This window comes from Diabrotica virgifera, chromosome 3 (assembly GCF_917563875.1).
Source record: "Diabrotica virgifera virgifera chromosome 3, PGI_DIABVI_V3a".
NCBI lineage: Eukaryota > Metazoa > Arthropoda > Insecta > Coleoptera > Chrysomelidae > Diabrotica > Diabrotica virgifera.
In genome coordinates this window covers 139,052,864-139,073,133 of record NC_065445.1, presented here as the reverse complement: position 1 = coordinate 139,073,133, position 20,270 = coordinate 139,052,864, and the positions used below count along the sequence as shown (strand labels likewise).

General features: G+C 32.7%; 1 protein-coding gene and 1 non-coding gene across 2 annotated transcripts in view; both read right to left on the bottom strand.

The window, feature by feature from the left end:
• LOC114338609 (phospholipid-transporting ATPase ABCA3-like) overlaps nt 1–20,270 on the bottom strand; it is a 351,819-nt gene that overhangs the window by 230,913 nt on the left and 100,636 nt on the right. Inside the window, exon 7 of the mRNA XM_050645554.1 lies at nt 3,646–3,832. Within this exon, the coding sequence (XP_050501511.1) occupies nt 3,646–3,832 (187 nt within the window). The remainder of the gene's footprint in view (nt 1–3,645; nt 3,833–20,270) is intronic.
• LOC114338613 (U6 spliceosomal RNA) lies at nt 14,347–14,453 on the bottom strand. Its single transcript, XR_003653787.1, has one exon. It is a non-coding gene; the product is annotated as a U6 spliceosomal RNA (small nuclear RNA).

Below are 20,270 nucleotides of genomic sequence, written 5' to 3'. Positions count from 1 at the left end.
TATTTGTCGAAGTCTAAGGAAAAATATCTTCTTACAACATCCCATCAGATATAAAATTTTATTAGCTGTATCCGCTGTGAGTTTCACTGGTATCGCCAACTAGCCAGGCCCGGACTGGGCCGCCGGCCCACCGGCCCGCGGGCCGGTGCGCCTTTTGCCTTGGTTAGTATCTATATCCATTAAAAAAATTAAACGCCGAAAAAAATTTTTTTTAACCTTTACACAAAAATGTTGCAGCAGCTATCATTCCCCTAAAAAATGTTTTTACTTGCTTCTGATTTCGCCGTTTGGCACCGAAGGCGCGCCATGAACCTACATAATAAAGCCAGTGGGTACAATAAAATACCAGATATCAGATAATCAAATAGCTTAGATACGATACGCGGCGCCCTCTAAGACCATTTTTACTATTCGGGCGCCTTTCGTAGGTTCAATATCCGCTGTTTCTATTGTAATAAATATCTTAGATGCGACGCGCGGAGCCCTCGAAGACTATGTTTGTGATTCGGGCGCCTTTCGTGGGTATCAATTTCCGCCGTTTCTATTATAAAAATAGCTTAGATGCAACGAGCGGCGCCCTCGAAGACCATTTTTACGATTGGTGCACCTTTCGTGGGTATCAATTTCCACTGTTTATCAAATAACGGATATTTATACCTATGGAAGGCGCCCGAATCGAAAAATGATCTTCGAGGGCGCTGCGCGTCACATCTAAGCTATTTGATTATCTGATACCTGATACAAAGAGTGTTGCATCCCACAATTGGACTAAAATATACAGGTGTGGTTTTCAGTGCTCCAAAACTACATTATACATGAAGGATTGTTGTGTCCCAAACTCGTAAATAATGAAGCCAGTGGGTACAATAAAATACAACTTGTATCAGAATCAGGTATCAGATAATCAAATAGCTTAGATGCGACGCGCAGCGCCCTCAAATACCATTTTACGATGCAGACGTCTTTCGTAGGGTCAATATCCGCTGTTTCTAAATATTATAATAAGTAGCTTAGATGCGACGCCCTCGAAGACTATTTTTTTGATTCGGGCGTCTTTCGTGGGTATCAATTTCCGCTGTTTCTATTATAAAAAATAGCTTAGATGCAACGAGCGGCGCCCTCGAAGACCATTTTTTCGATTGGGGCACCTTTCGTGGGTACCAATTTCCTCTGTTTATCAAATAACGGATATTTATACGCGAAAGCACTACGTGTCGCATCTAAGCTATTTGGTTATCTGATACCTGATCTCTCGATCAACTCCTTCACATCCTCGCATACAGGACCAATCAAGCCAAGAGCATCAACAAAAGCTTCCTGATGTGAAAATTTTTTTAGATCGCTATCTTCATCTTTCCCTTCCTTCCTTTTGCTTGTTAGTTCAGAACTCGCATACATACTTATGGAAGCTAAGCGATTGTTCTTCCAAACCACTCCAGCTTATGACACTGTTTAGAAGTGATGTTGAAACCAGCGAGAGGTCCAGAAAGGATTCATTATTACTTCTTACGAACGTAGGTGGCTTACCGTCATTTAGCACGGTAAGCGCCATGGCGTGGATCCATTCTAATAGGTATTCCCCTCTCGAAGCGGGACGTTTGGTGAAACATAACAGTTGTGCGCCAGTCGGTCTAAAACTTATGCCTTAACATACCTATTAACATTCTTAACAGAGTGTCTGGTGATTCCAATACCTTTTGTTCCCTTTACTACAATGAATACCTTATCATCTCATTCATAGCTTGTTCCAGTTGCACCATCACTGGTGACTCGCTCCATTATCCCTTCGTTTTGTTGTTTTCCTTTTTCCTGCATGATTAAATACTTATTCATATAGTTTCCACGAGTAGTGGCGAATTATACTGTCTGGCGAGGTAGTGCGCCCTTGCCAACGATAAGGCTTGAATTACAAAGTAGTTTCACCAATTCTCCGAGAGCTCCGTTTGCGACCGTCTGACGTTAGGCCATTCAGCCGTGTGTGGTTGCGGATTTTTTATCGAGGTTTACTCTTATGCTATATGGAATTTAGTAAAAAATTTGAAAAAATTCAAAAGGTGACTTCTATTGAACACAAATCATCATAATTTTTGTTAAATGTTTTTGAACCAATAGATTCTTTTGTATACCCCATTCCACGAATTTACGTCTGTTTTGGATTATCGCGACAACGAATATTTTACTGTGCAAAATATGAAGAACGAAAGTAAATTGCAAATTATATTGTTGTTTATTGTAGTAATTATTAGAGCAAAATACTTTCGTAGTTCTTATAGTGCACACTAAAATATTCGTTGTCGCGATAATCCAAAACAGACGTTTAAGTGAAAATAACTCACACTTTTCGAAAATTGTTTTGGAGTCTTCAGAGAGTATCAAAGAGTGTAGCAGAGTAAAACGGATACTGGGAAACTGAAGCTATATATCTTAATATAATTTACTATTTTCAATAAAAATAGTAAATTTTTTTATGGGTTTAAATTAAAATTAGTAATATTGATTTATTTTACATGCATTAGGATTTCAAAAAAGTTTAATGTCAAAGCTTAAGAGGGAGGTCTGGCGCCATTGTTTACATATTAGGTTGGCGCCTTTTTTAGAATTTGGGCTGGCGCCTTTTTTATGATTTGGGTTGGCGCCTTTTTTATGAGCCAGTCCGGCCCTGCAACTAGCGGAGTACTAGTGGAGCTGCTGTTGGAAATTTAATGAGAGAAAGTATTATTGGGAATGATAGCAATAAATAGTGTAGTCGGGTTAGACGACTAACAGGCCTAACCTTGCATTAGGAGCTGCCCCAAATTTTATTTTTCTAACCTTTCGGGAGGCTCAATAATAGTGCAAATTTAAAACCTCGACTGAATTCCGCTGTTGCGTTAGCCGCCATCTTGAGTTTAAACGAGAACCGTTTTGCTCAATATCTCCGCCATTTTCAACTGTTCGACAAAAAGTGTGAGAACCAAAATTGTTGAAAATGTGATTGTATATAATTTCTATTATTACAATTTTTTCGTGCGGTGATATTTTTCAAGTTATCGCGGAAATAGTGACAGTTACATAGAGCATATTGAATTATCTCGTTTATTATTAGCTTTACGACAAAAATGGACCTATACAAAAAGAGAGAATTAAATTCTACACAATTCTGATTTTTTTCATTTTTTGGCTAAAATTAGTATTTAAACTAGTAAAAATTGTTCCAAAAATGATTTCCTAAAATTTCTGTTTAACAATTTTTTTCATGAGGTTGATATTTTCCGAGTTAAGTGGAAAAATAGTCAAAAGTGGAGGGGGGAGCATAATTATGGAGTTGAATCTTGTTTCCGAGCTGCCCAAATTTTATAATGCTATCCATTAGGAGAGATCAATAGTAGTGTAAATTTAAAATCGCGACTGAATTCCGGTGGTGCATTAGCCGCCATATTGATTTTAAAGGAGAACTGTTGTTGCTTAATATCTCCGCCATTTTCAATTTTTCGACAAAAACGGTAGGAACTAAAATTGTTGGAAATACATTTTCTGCAACTCACAGCGAATAAGTTGTTTTTTACCAGCGACATATGTAAAGGATAAATCTTACAGGCTACTTTAATAAAAAATAGAATCTATTACTGAAACTAAATAAGTTACTAAATTATTTTATATACTTACCGATGCTTTATCGAAAAATGGTGTTATCATAAATGCGAACGTGATAACCGAAAAACCATAAAGAACAATTAAAATGAAGATCAGTATGTAGCTTGAGTAAAGAAATACTTCCAAAAAGTATAGCAATATAGTGCTTATTGTAGATATAAACACTACAAAAATTGCGTAGATAATAAACCACGATGACCTAAAAAACATAAATATCTACATTTTAAAATCTAAAAAAAGGAACCAGAAGTTTTATGATTTTTGTTGGTTCAATATTAGATTATTATATACAGTATGTCCAGGCCCGGACTGGGCCGCCGGCCCACCAGCCCGCGGGCCGGTGCGCCTTTTGCCTCCGTTAGTACCTATCCATTAAAAAAATTAAACGCTGAAATTTTTTTTTAATCTTTACACAAAGATTAGGCGGCAAAATTCCCCTAAAAACTGTTTTTACTTCATGAAGAAACAGAAACTGCTACAGAAGCCTACATAATAAAGCCAGTGGGTACAACAAAATATAACTTGTATCAGGTATTAGATAATCAAATAGCACAGATACGACGCGCGGCGCCCTCGAAGACCATTTTTACGATTCGGGCGCCTTTCGTATGTATCAATATTCGCTGTTTTTATTATAATACATAGGCGCCCTCGAATACCATTCCTACGATTTGGGCGCCTTTCGTAGGTATCAATTTCCGCTGTTTCTGTTATAATAAATAACTTAGATACGACGCGCAGCGCCCTTGAAGATAATTTTTAGATTCTGCCGTCTTTTATAAGTATTAATATCCGCTGTTTCTATTGTAATAAATGGCTTAGATAGGACGCGCAGCGCCCTAGAAGATAATTTTTACGTGATGGGCGCCTTTCGTAGGTATCAATTTCCGCTGTTTATATTAAATACTTATAAAAAAGATCTTCGAGGGAGCTGCGCGTCGAATCTAAGCCATTTGATTATCTGATACTTGATACAAACAGTGTTACATCCCACAATTGGCCTATAATAGATATGTGTAGTTTTCTGCGCTCCATAACTACATTATACATATAGGATTGTTGTGCCCCAGAATCCTAAATAATGAAGCCAGTGGGTACAACAAAATACAACTTGTAACCTTTGATACAAGGTTAGATATCAGGTATTAGATAATACATAATCAAATAGCTGAGATGCGACGCGCGGCGCTTTCGAAGACCAATTTTACGATTCAGGTGCCTTTCGTAGGTATCAATATCCGCCCTTTTTATTACAATATAAGAGTGTTACATCTCACAATTATTGGCCTAAAATCTGAGTGCAGTCTTCTACGCTCCATAAACTACATTATACATATAGGATTGGTGCGCCCTACAATCCTACACAATGAAGCCAGTGGGCATAGTAGAAACGCAACTTTGTCAGAATGTGCAAAAAGTGGCCATTTCAATGTTTGGTATAAATGTTTAAGAAATTCGATACGCCGCCTTTAAAAATAAGAGCTTGCCGATATTGTAACATCCCATTAATCATTAGTAATCAACTTGCATATTAGTACAGTTAAAATTATTAAAGAGTAAATTATTAAGCAAGAGAAATTTAACTTTTTTTCTACTTTTAAGGACAAAAATTTCATTTCCCAATTTTATTAGCGAAACCGAATTCAAAATTATTATACACATCATTTTTGAAACGCTATTTGGTTAAAATATCTCATATTTGTTGGTAAAAAATATATTAATTTGTCTGGACTAAATTACGGTTTTGTTGATATCAGAGGACTTGGTATTCACACAGTGTTGCCAAACTGAATTTTGTTATATTCGGTTTAAATTTTCTAGCGAATTTCAGAGCCGACTATACAACAAAATTTAACACACCTAGCTCGAAAATAGCACGGTTTATGTTACCCACATCCTCGCATCTCTGACCAATCAAGCCGAAAGCATCCTTCTAAAAAACCTCCTCATTTAAAAACCTCTTTAGATCGATATCCCCATCTTCCCGTTTCTTTCTTTTGCTTGTTAGTTCAAAACTCACACACTTATGTAAACTGAGCGATTCTTCTTCAAAAACAGTCCAAATTATGACCGTATTTAGAAGTGACGTTGAAACCAGCGAGATGTCCAGAAAGGATTCACTATTACTTCTCTCCGAACGTAGGTTTGATGTGTGAGATTTTCTGCTGCCGGTATACTTTCGAACCTGTCTCAGGATTTCTTCCTTTGTGATATCCCTGTCTATATTAAATATGTCCCCCTGGTCCTGACAGTCCCGGACGTTCTCTATTACGTTTCCCTCCGTGCGGGCCACGATTGTCTTCTTTAGACGCTCGGCCTGTTCTTTCCATGCCACTTCGAGGTTTAGGTCCCGTCCCCGTGTCTGCACTACTTTAGTTTAGCTTGAGGATTACTCTGCGCAGGATTTTCCACTTCCCTTCACGATCACCTTCTGCGTCACTACGTTCATACTCCTCCAGCGCGAGGTGAAGTTCCATACCCAGACGACTTCCAGGAGCATCCTGTGGTTCCTACCTCTGTAGCCTCCTCTATACTGTTAGGGACGCCTCTCTAGTCTCCAGTGTCTCCATGTCTTCCCTCAATTTAGAAATAATTGCCAGTAGTGTCTTGTCCCTTTCCATTTTCATCACCCCTTTCTCTACAGGGACCATAAAAATATTCTGACGATTTCCCCGGTTCTCTTTTTTCTGACTCTACCTTGTAATTGTGATCATATAATTAAGTTGGAGGTATCTCTCCTGATCTGTATGTATCTCCTGTACATACAACCAATTTCGGTTTTTCCTGATCAGGTCGTGGGACCTTTCCCCCTCACCTAAAAGTCCAGGTTCCAAGACCACTACTAAGTCGCCTGCAGGTTTATTTCCTCTTCCCGGTTTGGCGGCCGTAGAGTAAAGTGATCATCTTCCAACTCGACTTTATAGTGTGTTAATTTTTTCAAAGCCTATTTTCCCTGAGTTCAGGACCGTTTCGATCATTTGTCTCTTTCTTTCACAAGTTATTGGGGGAAGAACTCTTCTTCTGTGTGGACACACAGGCGACTTCTCTTCTGTGTGGGGCGACTTCTCTGAAAGTGCCCTCCATGTCTTCGGTAACTCTTTTAAGGTTTTTACGTCATTCTTGATTTTGACTTTCGCATTTGTATGGTCGAACAATGGTTTCACTAATGATTCTTTCAGCTCCTTTGCAAGGTTGCCTCCGCTGAGTGATCCGTCTTTTTTAGGTCCCTGACCGGAATTCTTTCAATATATCCCCTTTTTCCGAAGTCTGCTCCTTCCTCTTTTCTTCTTCGCTGAGTACTTACCCTTTGGCCCCTTCACTACTTATGAACACCATATTATCATCTCCTTCATAGCTTGTTCCAGCTGCATCACCACTGGTGACTCGCTCAATTGTCCCTTCGTTTTGTTTTATTTTCTCCAACGTGATTAAATACTTATCCATATAGTTCCCACAAGTAGGGGCGAATTATACTGCCCGGCGAGGCAGTACGCCCTTGCCCACGGTAAGGCTTGAATTTCAAAGGGTTTCGTCAGTTCTCCGAGGGCTCCGTTTGCCGCCGTCTGACCTAGGTCATTCACCACTCAGGCACGGATCGTCTGACACCGTGTGGTTGCGGATTTTTTATCGAGGCTTACTCTTCTATTATACCGGGTGTCCACTTATATTTTCCCCCATTTTAACTGCCTATTACTTCTAAACGGTTCAAGATAGAAATATGCGGTTTTAACTGAAATGATTTATTTTAGTAAAAGTTTTGTCTGAATGGATTGAATTTTTTTATTTCGCTTTCAAATGCGAAATAAAAAATGGCGGATTTTTAAAAAAAACTTTGTTGACTTTTTTTTAATGGAACACCCAGTATATTTTTTTTGTAAATTGAAATAAAGGTGATTCACCTATCCAACGATATAAAGTTTTCAAAATCGGTTGTCAAATCACTGAGTAATTAATTTTTAAAATGAGGGGTGCAACGTAGATATCACATACCTAAATAACATAACTGAGCAAAATGATATTATATTATGTGATTTCCACATTGCATCTCTCATTTTAAAAATTAATTGCTCAGTCATTTGGCAACCGATTTTAAAAAAATTTATATTGCTGGATAGGTAAATGACCGTTTTTTCAAGACAAAAAGAAATATACTGGGTGTTTTAATAAAAAAAGTCAATAACGTTTTTTTTTCAAAAATCCGCCATTTTTTATTTAAAAGCGATATAAAAATGGTCATTTACCAAAAAACTTGAAAAAACTCATTTATCTATCCAGCGATATAAAATTTTTTAAAATGGGTTGTCAAATGACTGAGCAATTAATTTTTAAAATGAGAGATGCAATGTGGAAATCACATAACTTCCTTAGTTATGTTATTTAGGTATGTGATATCCACGTTGCACCTCTCATTTTAAAAATTAATTACTCAGTGATTTGACAACGGATTTTGAAAAACTGTATATCGCTAGATAGGTGAATGACCTTTCTTTAAATTTGCAAAAGAATATACTGGGTGTTCCATTAAAAAAAAGTCAACAAAGTTCTTTTCAAAAATCCGCCATTTTTTATTTCGTATTTGAAAGCGATATAAAAAATTCCATCCATTCAGAGAAAACTTTTACTAAAATAAAACATTTCAGTGAAAACCGCATATTTATATCTTGAGCCGTTTAGAAGTTATAGCCAGTTAAAATGGGGGAAAATATAAGTGGACACCCGGTATATAGAGTTTCATAGCGCTTTAAAAATTTGAAAAATTTTAAAAAGTGACTTCTATTGAACACCAATCATGATTTTTGTTAAATGTTTTTGAACCAGTAAATTCCTCTGTAGAAGCGGTTGAAAAATTACTCAAACTTTTCAAAAATTTGTTTGGAGTCTCCAGATAGCACCAATAAATGCAACGGAGTTAAAGGGATACTGGGAAACTGAAGCTATATTTTTAGGGTATCTTAATATAATTTACTATTCCCAACAAAAATAGGAAATTACTTTATGGATTTAAATTAAAATTAAATTAAAAAAAAATCACAAGTAATATTTACTTATTTACTTTACATGCGCTAGGATTTGAAAACGTTTTATGTAAAGAAGGGGGTCTAGCGCCTTTGTTTAGAGATTAGGTTGGCGCCTTTTTTAGGATTTGGGTTGGCGCCTTTTTTAGGAGCCAGTCCGGCCCTGAGTATGTCCCTGTAAGTTGGAACCATGAAAAACTTTTTTATTATTAATTTTACGAAAAAAACTTATTCTTCTTAAAAAGTTCTGCATGGTCTAAAACCCAAGATACAACCATCAGATATCAAATTTTATGAATATTATGCGAGGTATGTCAAAAAATATGAATTTCACTCAAGAGTAAAGTAGCTTTATTTTTCACAATATTAAAAATTGTTATCATGAAAAGTTATTTAGAATTAAGAACTACATTTTTGTAAACTTTGTAAATTTTTCTGTTGTAAAAGATTTTGTAAATTTTTCTTAAATTATGAATAACCAACATTACAGTTGAGTCCAGGGTTCTTTACCCGTACGCCATTAATACTAGGCGACATAAAACACATACTTTTTATTTAACATCATTCTTCTCCACGTAGGAAACTAAGGACAAACCAGATACTGCCTGTTATTAAGTAAAGACACATGTTATTTTTATAAACGCTCTAAAGTCAGTACATCAAAAGAGATAGATACAAAAAAGAAGCTTGGTGACGTTTTCAGACTATAAGTACCACTTTGGACGTTACTGGGTTTGTTTACTTGTCACTGTCAGTTTTTTGGAGTTTTTGCTGTTTTTTTTTGTCCTGTTTTTGCATTTAGAAGTTATTTATATTAAACCAAGAGCTGTTTTCACAACTAGTTTTATACTAGAGTTTGAAATTTTATGGTAAGTATTTTATTTTGATATTAATTTACATACAAGATTAACTTCATTCACGTTCTTAGTAGACAAGGCGAAAATGGCGGGTTCGTTAGAAAAAATATTCCCATGAGATTTTTTTGCATAATCACATTCATGAGACATCCCAGAATAAGGTTCAAGTAGTCGCCCACGTGAAAAGTGGTTCAATTTCTTTTACCATTTTTTTATTCAAATTTCAAAAATCAATATTTTTGATCCGTACAATTTTTTGTTAGGTTTTTTGGACCATTCTGGACAAAAAAGGTTTCTTGTAATTTTTTTCTAAAGTTTATCTTTTTCGAGTTATAATCAATTTAAAATTGAAAAAAAAACGAAAAAGTGCGCTTTTTAAGGCTTAATAAATTGGTTAAAAATTATTATTACGAAAGTCAGAAAGTGACTAAATCAAAGTTTAAAGCCCCCCTACAAGATCCAGAAGAAATTTTTATCATTATTTTATTACTAAGCTGTTATTTTTAAGTAAAAATAATGAGCGCCTGCACGTATTAGGCGGCCGTCTATGGTGAGTGCGAGAGAGATGCCATTCCGTCAGTCCAATGGGGCAACTTACTCGCACTCACATTTACAGCCGCGTCAATACGATCTTACGGCTTATTGTTAATAATTAAAAATAACAGCTTAGTAATAAATTAATGACACAAATTTCTTCAGGATCATGTAGGGGGGCTTTAAACTTTGATTTAGTCAGTTTCTGACTTTCATAATAATAATTTTTTTTCTATTCTCATACTATAATATATCAATTATGATGTCACTACCTGTATCATAATGAACTTCATTGTGATACAGATTTTCATTAAGATACAGATTTTTAACCAATAGAATCGCGATATGGCATTCGCGATAAAGGTGGTACACGCGCAGTGACCAATGGCGAGTCAAATACATACGCTTTAAAAGTTCTCAATATGTAAACAAACTGTCAAACTGACAAACTACTTAATTTTTTTGCGTTACAAAATTAATAAATTTGAATATATTTTTGTTGTGAATGATCATAGAAAAAATAGTGTATACAACTTGCATTTAATTATCATTATGAAGCTCGTACTATATAAGCTCGTACTCGTCGCATATGGCTTGTTTCTTATCCCTCATACTCGCTTCATAATGACCATCATTAAATGCTCGTTGCATAATATACTATTAAACGAGTTATTAAGTCTTAAAAATGGCCATTTTCGCGTTTTTTAAATTTTAAATTGCTTATAACTCGAAAACCATCAACTCGAAATAAAAATTACAAGTGACCTTTTTTGTCCAGAATGGTGTTTTTGCTCCTTTCAGGAGCAAAAATAATAATTTTTGTAATATGATTAAAAAAATTTTTTTAAATAATTTGGACCACTTTTCGCGTGGGCGACTTCTTGAATCTTATTCTGGGGTTTATTACAAACGTGATTCTGCAAAAAAATCTCATGGGAATATTTTTTTCAACGAATCCGCCGTTTTCGCATTGTCTATTGTGGGGTTTTGTTTAAATTTCCGTAGATAAGTGAAATAAATAACAAAAAGAAAATATTTTATTTTCAAATATTTATATTACAACAAATATTAAATTTTAATATCACTAATGATTTTAAACGAATTTATTCTATTTATTTTATAACGTCAAATTTTATATACGTAATCGTAGTAATAGCCACTTTCTGTCACTTGCCGCTGCGTGAAATAGATTTTCGACTTATTTCGCATAGTACCTATAACTAGACCCAAACCCAGACATCCAAAGTGAAAGTTATCCTCCAACACCAAATTGTTCTATATGTTCTATATGGTCCACATAATGTTCAGAAAAAAGTCACACCATTTTGAGCGTCTGGTTTGGGGGAGAGGGGGGAGAAATCGGTAAATTCGCAGATTTTTACGTTTTTCGTCAATATTCCTAAAATATGCAGTTTAGCATGAACAACCTTCTATACAAAAATATTTTACATAAAATTTGAAATAAAAAAGATTCTATGCATAATCCTTCTAAAATGAACGGTTCCAAAGTTACGGAGATAGTATATTATAATTGGTCCAAAAAAAAGGCCTAACTCAGACATCCAAAGTAAAAGTTTTCCTCTAACACAAAATTGTTCTATAATATGGTCCACATATTGTTCAGTAAAAAGTTACACCAATTTGAGCGTCCGGTTTGGGGGGGAGATGGGGGAGAAGTCGGTAAATTAGTAGTTGTTTTACGTTTCTCGTCAATATTTCTAAAACTATGCTTTAGCGTAAATTATGTTCTATACTCAATTTTCTACATAAAATTTGAAACAAAAAAGGTCCAATACATAATTGTTATAAAATCAACGGTTCCAGAGTTACGGACGGTGAAAAGTGGAGGTTTTCGATAATTTTTATATTTTTTGGGCAATTTATAATATTATTACTGATGAAAGAAATTTTTTTGTAAATAAAATTTGCTATTTCAGTGGTCGATGGTATGTTAGTGATAAGCCCCTAAATAAACGTCAACCTCATCACCCAAAATAATCATCAATTGTCCAAATAATATAAAAAGTATCGAAAACCCCCACTTTTCACCCTCCGTAACTCTGAAACCGTTGATTTTATAACAAATATGTATAGGACCTTTTTTTTTAAATGTTATGTAGAACATTTTTGTATGGAACATTGTTTACGCTAAAGCATAGTTTTAGAACTGTTGACGAAAAACTTAAAAAACTACTAATTTGCCGACTTTTCTCCCAATGCCATTATTTGGATCAATTTTATCATACAAGTATGCTTTAAATGATGACGCACGGGTAAGGAACCGTGGTATCAAGTGTATTTTCAGATATTTAAATTATGATAACTCTTTTATTAGATATTAATTTTACGAAAAGCAGACATTCTTTATAAAACGTTCTGCATGTTGTAAAACCTAATATAAAACCATCTTTATCAAATTCTATCAATTTTATACGAGGCATGTAAAAAATATGATCTTTGCTCAAAAGTAAATGAAATACCTCTATTTTTCACAATATCGAAAATTGTGATTATGAAAAGTTGTTTAGAATTAAAAATTATGTTCCAATATGTAATTACATCCCTCTGAAACTTTCTGAACTATAAAAGTACTTTACACTTGATCAAATCTAAATTCATCTTTTTTGATACACCTCGTATAAAATTAATAGAATCTGATATAAGATAGTTGTATTTTAGGTTTTTGACTATGCAGAACTTTCTATGAAGAATAACTTTTTTTCGTAAAATTAATAATAAAAGAGTTATCAAAATTGAAATAACTGAAAATAATGTTGGTTATCCATAATATAAAAAAAATCAATTTTTTTTTTTCAATTAGAAGGATTTAATTGCATGTTAGAATATATACTGCGCGTCAGAGAAAATGGGCACCCCAAAAAATAAGTCATTTTTGATGTCTCATATCTCGTAAATCTGTTATCCGATTTAAGTAATTTTTTTAATGTTTTATATCCTTATTCTTCAATAATATCGCTGTAATAATATTGTTGCTAAACAGGTAAATTTTCATTGTATACCAGGTGTACGAATCAAACTGTGTTTATTTCTCAAAGTTCGCAAAACCCTGTGGAATATTCTAGCATTTATAAAATACTGAAATTAAAACCCAACTCTAGCCTCAGGTTTTTTAACATTTTGTTTTTTGATTCATTCGCTTATGTTGGCTAATTCAAAAGTTAAGTACTTTAACAACTAGCCATGTTCTCCATCAGTACGGGGTGTTTCTAAATAAGTGCGACAAACTTTAAGAGGTAATTCTGCATGAAAAAATAATGACCATTTGCTTTATAAACATATGTCCGCAAATGCTTCGTTTCCGAGATACGTGATGTTGAATTTTTTCTTACAAACTGACGATTTATTTATTGCCCTAAAACCGGTTGAGATATGCAAGTGAAATTTGGTAAGTTTAAGAGATAGTTATTTCGCTTTTTTTATATTAAATTAAAAATTTTATATTCACCATTGGCGCGAAATTAAAATGCTTAATGGTTTGTCAAATCATGTGCAATAATTACGTCTTAAAACCCACCAAATTTCATTTGCATATCTCAATCGGTTTTAAAGCAATAAATAAATCGTCAGTTTGTAAGAAAAAGTTCAACTTCCCGTATCTCGGAAACGAAGCATTTTCGAACATACGTATTACTAATGCAACCTTCGCCGGAAATTTTTAAATTTATTATTTAATTTTAATCGCGTAATATTTACAACTCAAAAAAGTAATTAAATTGTAATCGATTTTTTTTTAAATTTTGCTAATCATATTGACGTTCTATTGATGAAATATTAGTTTCTTACTTCGGATACTTTCACAATTAGCGTGTAGATGGACCTTAAATTAATAGATTAATTTATAATTACATATTACGGAAGATTATATATTAAGAGAGCTAAAAGTTAGCCAACGGCTCTCCAGTAAAGTCCATCTCCAACAATTAAAATACTTTGGACATGTTATGAGAGCCAACACAGAAAACATGGAAAGACTCATTATACAAGGAAAGGTGGAAGGCCGAAGATCACGAGGAATATCCCCAACAAGATGGATCGATCAGATTACAGGAATACGCAAAAGACCTATGCATTAATTAAAAGAAATGACCAGAGACAGAGATCTTTGGAGACGGACAATACACAACATCACGTCGACCACTACACTCCCTCCGGGGGGTCAGGATTGAAGGGAGAGATTACGGAATATTAAAAAAATTTAAATTCAGTATTTAAAATGTAGGTAGATATATATAAGGTAAAAATATATACCACAGCTTTGACCAACTAATATTTTTTCCTATTAATGTTTTTAATTTCAATGTTTTACGATTTTGCGTGTCATCCTTGCGCAGGGGCCATGCTAATCTTCTCTCTATCGTTCCAATTTTAGTATATGTAGCGCCGAAGCGAGTACAAACCTTTTTTGCCTTATAGTCCTAGTAATGAAGCTTGAAATAGGACAAAACCTCGCAATTTTTACAGAATGGATCGATTTGCTTGAAAATTTCAGAATAAGTAGTGGATAGTCCAGGGATCAAAATCTATATGATGCCGAAAGGCGCTTTTACCATGGGGGTGGTTGCCACCCCCTGTTGGTGGTGGAAATTTTTTATTATATTTTGACCGCAAAAGTTGGTAAAAACGTTCATTCTAAGCAAAAAATGTTCGATATATTTTTTTGATAAAATTAATAGTTTTCGATTTATTCGCTATCGAAAGTGTTAGTATTATATCGAAAAATCAATGTTTTTAATCAGTTTTCTGCTAATAAATCCAAAAGTTTTCGTTTTATCAAAACAACCTTACTTAACAAAATTTTACTATTTGAAAAAATAAACAAAACCGTGTTTTTTAATTTTCTTTAAGACCAACAGTAATTAAGATATACTTTATTATATGTTAGGTCTCCTTTGTCAAATGCTAAATATTGCAGTTTCAAAGACAAAAGACGGGAAAAATATGCTTTTTTCGAGAATAACTTGTTAAAACTAATTTAAAGACTTTAAAAATATATATTTCTAGAAATAAAAAAGAAGTCTCTAGCTCAAAAATTAAGTGACTTATAAATGAAAAGAATGTCAGTCCCTATTTTTTCAGCGCAAAAGTGGTCGTAAGCAACCCCGTAATCACCACCCTAATTAAAACTAGTCATTGACCTTATTTGGTCTTATTTATTTATGAATTATTAATAGGTTAGAGAAGTTAACAACGATTAACGAATTTTTGTAGTTTGGAAAAAATGGCCTTTTCTTCTGAATAGAAAGATTAGCATCAGAGATGTGAAAAAATGTTTAAATATTAAATTGTAGCTAATTTAATTCTCAAGAATTCGGTATCAAAAAAATTTTTCTGTAACAAAAATTAAGTGAGCTATTGACAATTAAAACTTGTAATAGCATGCAAAAACCACCTTTACCAACCCTTTCAAAGTCACCTCCTTTTGTGACTAAGGATTTTAATAAGATTTAATATTAATAGGCGTATATATATTGTAAAAACCTACAAAATTCTTTTATACCAAACTTTCTTGGATACAAAATAAAAAAGTTATGGTTAAAAAATCAATATATTTTTTTGAGAAAAAAAAAGGAGAAATCCCACTGTAAGCATAATAATGTAAGTTAGGGGTTTTTTGAGTCATTGGCCTTATTCATTCTTCTTAATTTGTGTATTATTAATAGATTCTAGAAGTTTGACTGGCTTAAAATGATTAGTTTTTAGAAAATTGAAGTTAAAAGCGAATAAAGAATTTTTGTAGTTTTGTAAAAAATGCCATTTTCTTCAGAATTGAAAGATTAGCATCAAAGATAGGAAAAAATGTTTAAATATGAAATTGTGGGTTAGTTAATTCTTAAGAACTTGGTGTAAAAAATTTTTTTCTACGACAAAAATTGAGTGAATAGTAAATGAGTATACTATAGAAGAACATTGATTTTTTCCATATAAAACTAACACTTTCGATAGCGAATAAATCGAAAACTATTAGTTTATCAAAAAAATGTATACAACATTTTTTGCTTAGAATGAATGTTTTTATCAATTTTTGCTGTCAAAATATAATAAAAAATTTCCACCCCCGAGATGGGGTGGCAACCACCCCCATAATAAAAGCGCCTTTCGGCATCATATAGATTTTGATCCTTGGACCATCCGCTACTTATTCTCAAATTTTCAAGCAAATCGATCCATTCTGTAAAAATTGCGGGGTGAAAAGCTTCGGTTCCTGGACTATTACACCACTTTTAAATTATTCACTTTGACATTTTTATGTCAAATTTTCAGAAAAAGTTCACTGACTTGTCACTACTGGCGCTCACGAACTTGTAAATATCCCCTCTACGTATAAGCTCACAGCGTATAATGACGTATTACCAAGTTTGATATACTAATTTATTGTTAATATAATTGCGAAAAATGGTCGAAATTGCAATAAAAATTAATTTCGCAATAACTATTGTAAAAATTAGTGTACCTACATCTTTGAAATTTTTTCAAATGAGAATCCGGTGCCTAATATGTGATAAAAATTTCATTCAATTGTTTAAATTTTATTCAAATTGTTGAACCCAGAGGGTTTTTTTTTGCAATAAATAAGTCAGAAAAAAGTGATTGTAGAACAGCATGATTCTAAAAAAGGGGAATAAAAAATTCACTTTTTATTCACTTGGATTAAAAAAAAGTGAAATAAAAAATGCATTTATTAGTAATAAATAATTATGCAACAGTACCGTCAATTTTTCCTTATAACCTTTTTTAATAACTTTTTTTTAAATCTATTTTTTACCGTGTTTTAGGTGCACAACTCCCAAGTAATGTTATGTAGGTATATAATAATTGATAAAAAATTGTAATAAATATATACATATAATTTAATAAGTATATATAAAAAAATAAAAAGTTTATACGGAAAAATTAACGATACTTTTGCATATTTATTTATTACCAATAAATTCATTTTTTATTCACCATTTTTAAACCAATTTGAAAATTCAACTCATGCTCTTTAATTTGACATCTGTGGAATAGTTCTAACATCATTTTTTTCTGACTTATGTTATTGCAAAAAAAAGCTCTCTGGGATAAACAATTTGAATATTTACTTTCCAATTTGTAATTTGAATAAAATGTAAACGACTGAATGAATCGGTTTGAAATTTTGTCACATATATGTGACAAAAATTTCAAACCGATTCATTCCGTCTTTTAAATTTTATTCAAATTGTTTATCCCAGAGAGCTTTTTTTAAGCAGCAAAGAAGCCTCACTTGATAAAAATTTCAACGCTTTACACAAATTTCTACAGTATGTAGTTATTGCAGATAATTTTTTTGCAATATCGAGCTTTTTTCGCAATTATGTATATTTACAATAAATGAGTATATCAAACTTTATAATACCCCATTTTAAAGCTTTTTCCATGCTCTCAAAATGTTTTTACTAAAAACACCATAAGTTTCACTGTTTTCCATTTGAAAAAAAAAATTAAAAAAGGCCGTTTTTGACACTTAATTGTTTAGAAATAAAAATGGCCGCCAGATCCTACGCAGGAAATAGTTACAATTTGTTCTTATACGTATTACCTGTCGAAAAAACGCTTCAGTAATCTGGCTGTTGAAGTGTCATGGAAAAAACCTTATTACCCTGGATTATATATTAATATTTCTGTACCTCAGAGGTAAACTACACTATGTCATTTCGAGCACCTGTGTTTAGCGTGTGTTTACAACAAAGTTTTTAGGGTAGAGCATTTAGGATGTTAATAAAAATCTGATATATTAGGCTATTGATTATGTACTATAGAAAGGAACTACAACGTTAACGAGGTTTTATTATTTCATATGGTCAATGAATCTCTATATATGAAAAAACCGCGGAGTGCTACCATTTAAAGGGGTGCGTTTTTGAGAAATGGGTGAATTAGTCCCTGGGCACAGGTTACATTAGGGTGAGTTCTATGCACTTTTGTTACAAACACGTCTACATAAAAATTGTTCCTGGTTAAATTTACTATCTAAATACAACTTTTTAAAGTCAAAGATACTTTTGTTTACAAAAATTTATTCAAAAGAAAAAGCACAATGAAACCCAAAAATAGGAAATTTTGTTTTTTGTCCCATAACTGTTGTCCACGAGGATATAGGTATAGATATTGCTTCACAGAAAAAAACTTTCATATTTTGTCTTTAAATTGGTGTTTGGTAGAGGTCATTAGGATTTACAGTTTTCGAAATATGATTTTTCAAAGTTCGCCACTCACAGCAATATTGGGGAATTTTCCTTGTTATTTCGCAAATATTGTTCTGTAACTTTTTTCTACGTAACTTTAGGCATATGCAATGGTACATGTAAGAGGAATAGAAATCAATTACCTTTAAAATGTTCTACAGTATAATGTTGTACGACTTCTTTTAAAGAGGATATCTTTTTCAAGACTTTATACTTTTAACGAGTTTTTATATTTTTTACGATTATTTTTTAAATTTCCCATTATAACTTTTTTTTCTATATTTAGGTATATATTCATCATCAACCCGTACGCGTCCACTGCTGGACATAGGTCTCCCTCAGCTCTTTCCATTTATCTCTATTTTGTGCGGCTTGCATCCAGTTACCGATAACATGTTTCAAATCATCAGCCCATCTGACCAGATGGGCCGATGATTTAGGTATATATTATATAGTAAAAAAGAAAGCTTATTCTGTTTACTTTAAAATGGTGTATTATAAAAAATTCTAGGATTATTTTTGAATAAGATATGCTTTTTCAAATTGTAATAAGTACTTGCAACGATTTTTGATTTTAGGATTATTTGTTAAATTCCTCATTATAACTTTTTTATGTGATTGTGTGTTATGATTCAATCTTATTTTTTATAGCTAATACTTTGGATCCACTTGACTCGGCCGGGCAAACTTCAAAATATGGATTACTTCCAATATTTACTGTCAAAGATCCTGTTTTGCTTGAAAAAATAGCATGTAAATATACCAAAGGATGTAGAAAAAACTGCGGTTGTAGGAAGATAGGAATTAGTCGTTCAATATTCTGCAAAGGGTGCATGTGCATGGGTACTAATTGTGGGAACTCTAAGATAACTGAGGTGTCAGAGGAAGATATTAAAGCTAATGCTAACAAAGAGATGGATTTTGATTTTGAAAATTTTTTAAATGTCAACGTTTAAATAATTTTAACTAAGGTGATGTTTTCTAAGACTAATGTTTATGTAATTTTTGTAAAAGAATTAATTTTAAATAATACAGGTAAAAAAATATCAAAGAATCACTCGGTTTCCATTACATATTTAAATATAGATGATAAACAATTTTAAAGAACAGAAAGTAAGCCCTCTTTATTAAGCAATATATAGTATATTCATGTAGTAGAAGAAAAAAAAAATTTATAATGAGAAATTTCAAAAATAATCGTAAAAAGTGTAAAAAATAATATTTTTTTATATTAGGTATTATATAATATATAATATATTATATAATACATATTTTTATATTATATTATAAAAAATCGTTAAAAGTATAAAAGCTTGAAAAACCATAATCTCTTTTAAAAAAGTCGTACAACGTTATACAGTAGACCATTTTAAAGGTAATTGATTTCTATTCCTATTACGTGTACCATTGCATATACCTAAAGCTTCGTAGAAAAAAGTTACAGAACAATATTTGCGAAATAACAAGGAAAATTGCCCAAAATTGCTGTGAGTGGCGAAATTTGAAAAATCATATTTCGAAAACTGTAAATCCTAATTACCTCTACTAAACAACATTTTAAAGAAAAAATATGTAGGTTTTTTTTCTGTGAAGCAATATCTATACCTATATCCTCGTGGACAAAAGTTATGGGACAAAAAACAAAATTTCTTTCTTTTGGGTTCCTTTGTCCTTTTTCTTTTGAATATATTTTTGTAAAAAAAATTATCATTGACTTTAAAAAGTGATATTTAGATAGGAAATTTAACCAGGAACAATTCTTATGTAGATATGTTTGTACCAAAAGTGCATAGAACTCACCCTAACGTAACCTGTGCCCAGGGACTAATTCACCCATTTCTCAAAAACACACCCCTTTAAATGGTAGCACTCCGCGGCTTTTTCATATATAGATGTCCATTGACCATATGAAATAATAAAACCCCGTTAACGTTGTAGTTCCTTTTAGCTATCTTATTTTGAATATAATCAATAGCCTATATCTCATAATTGGTTAAAAGACAATA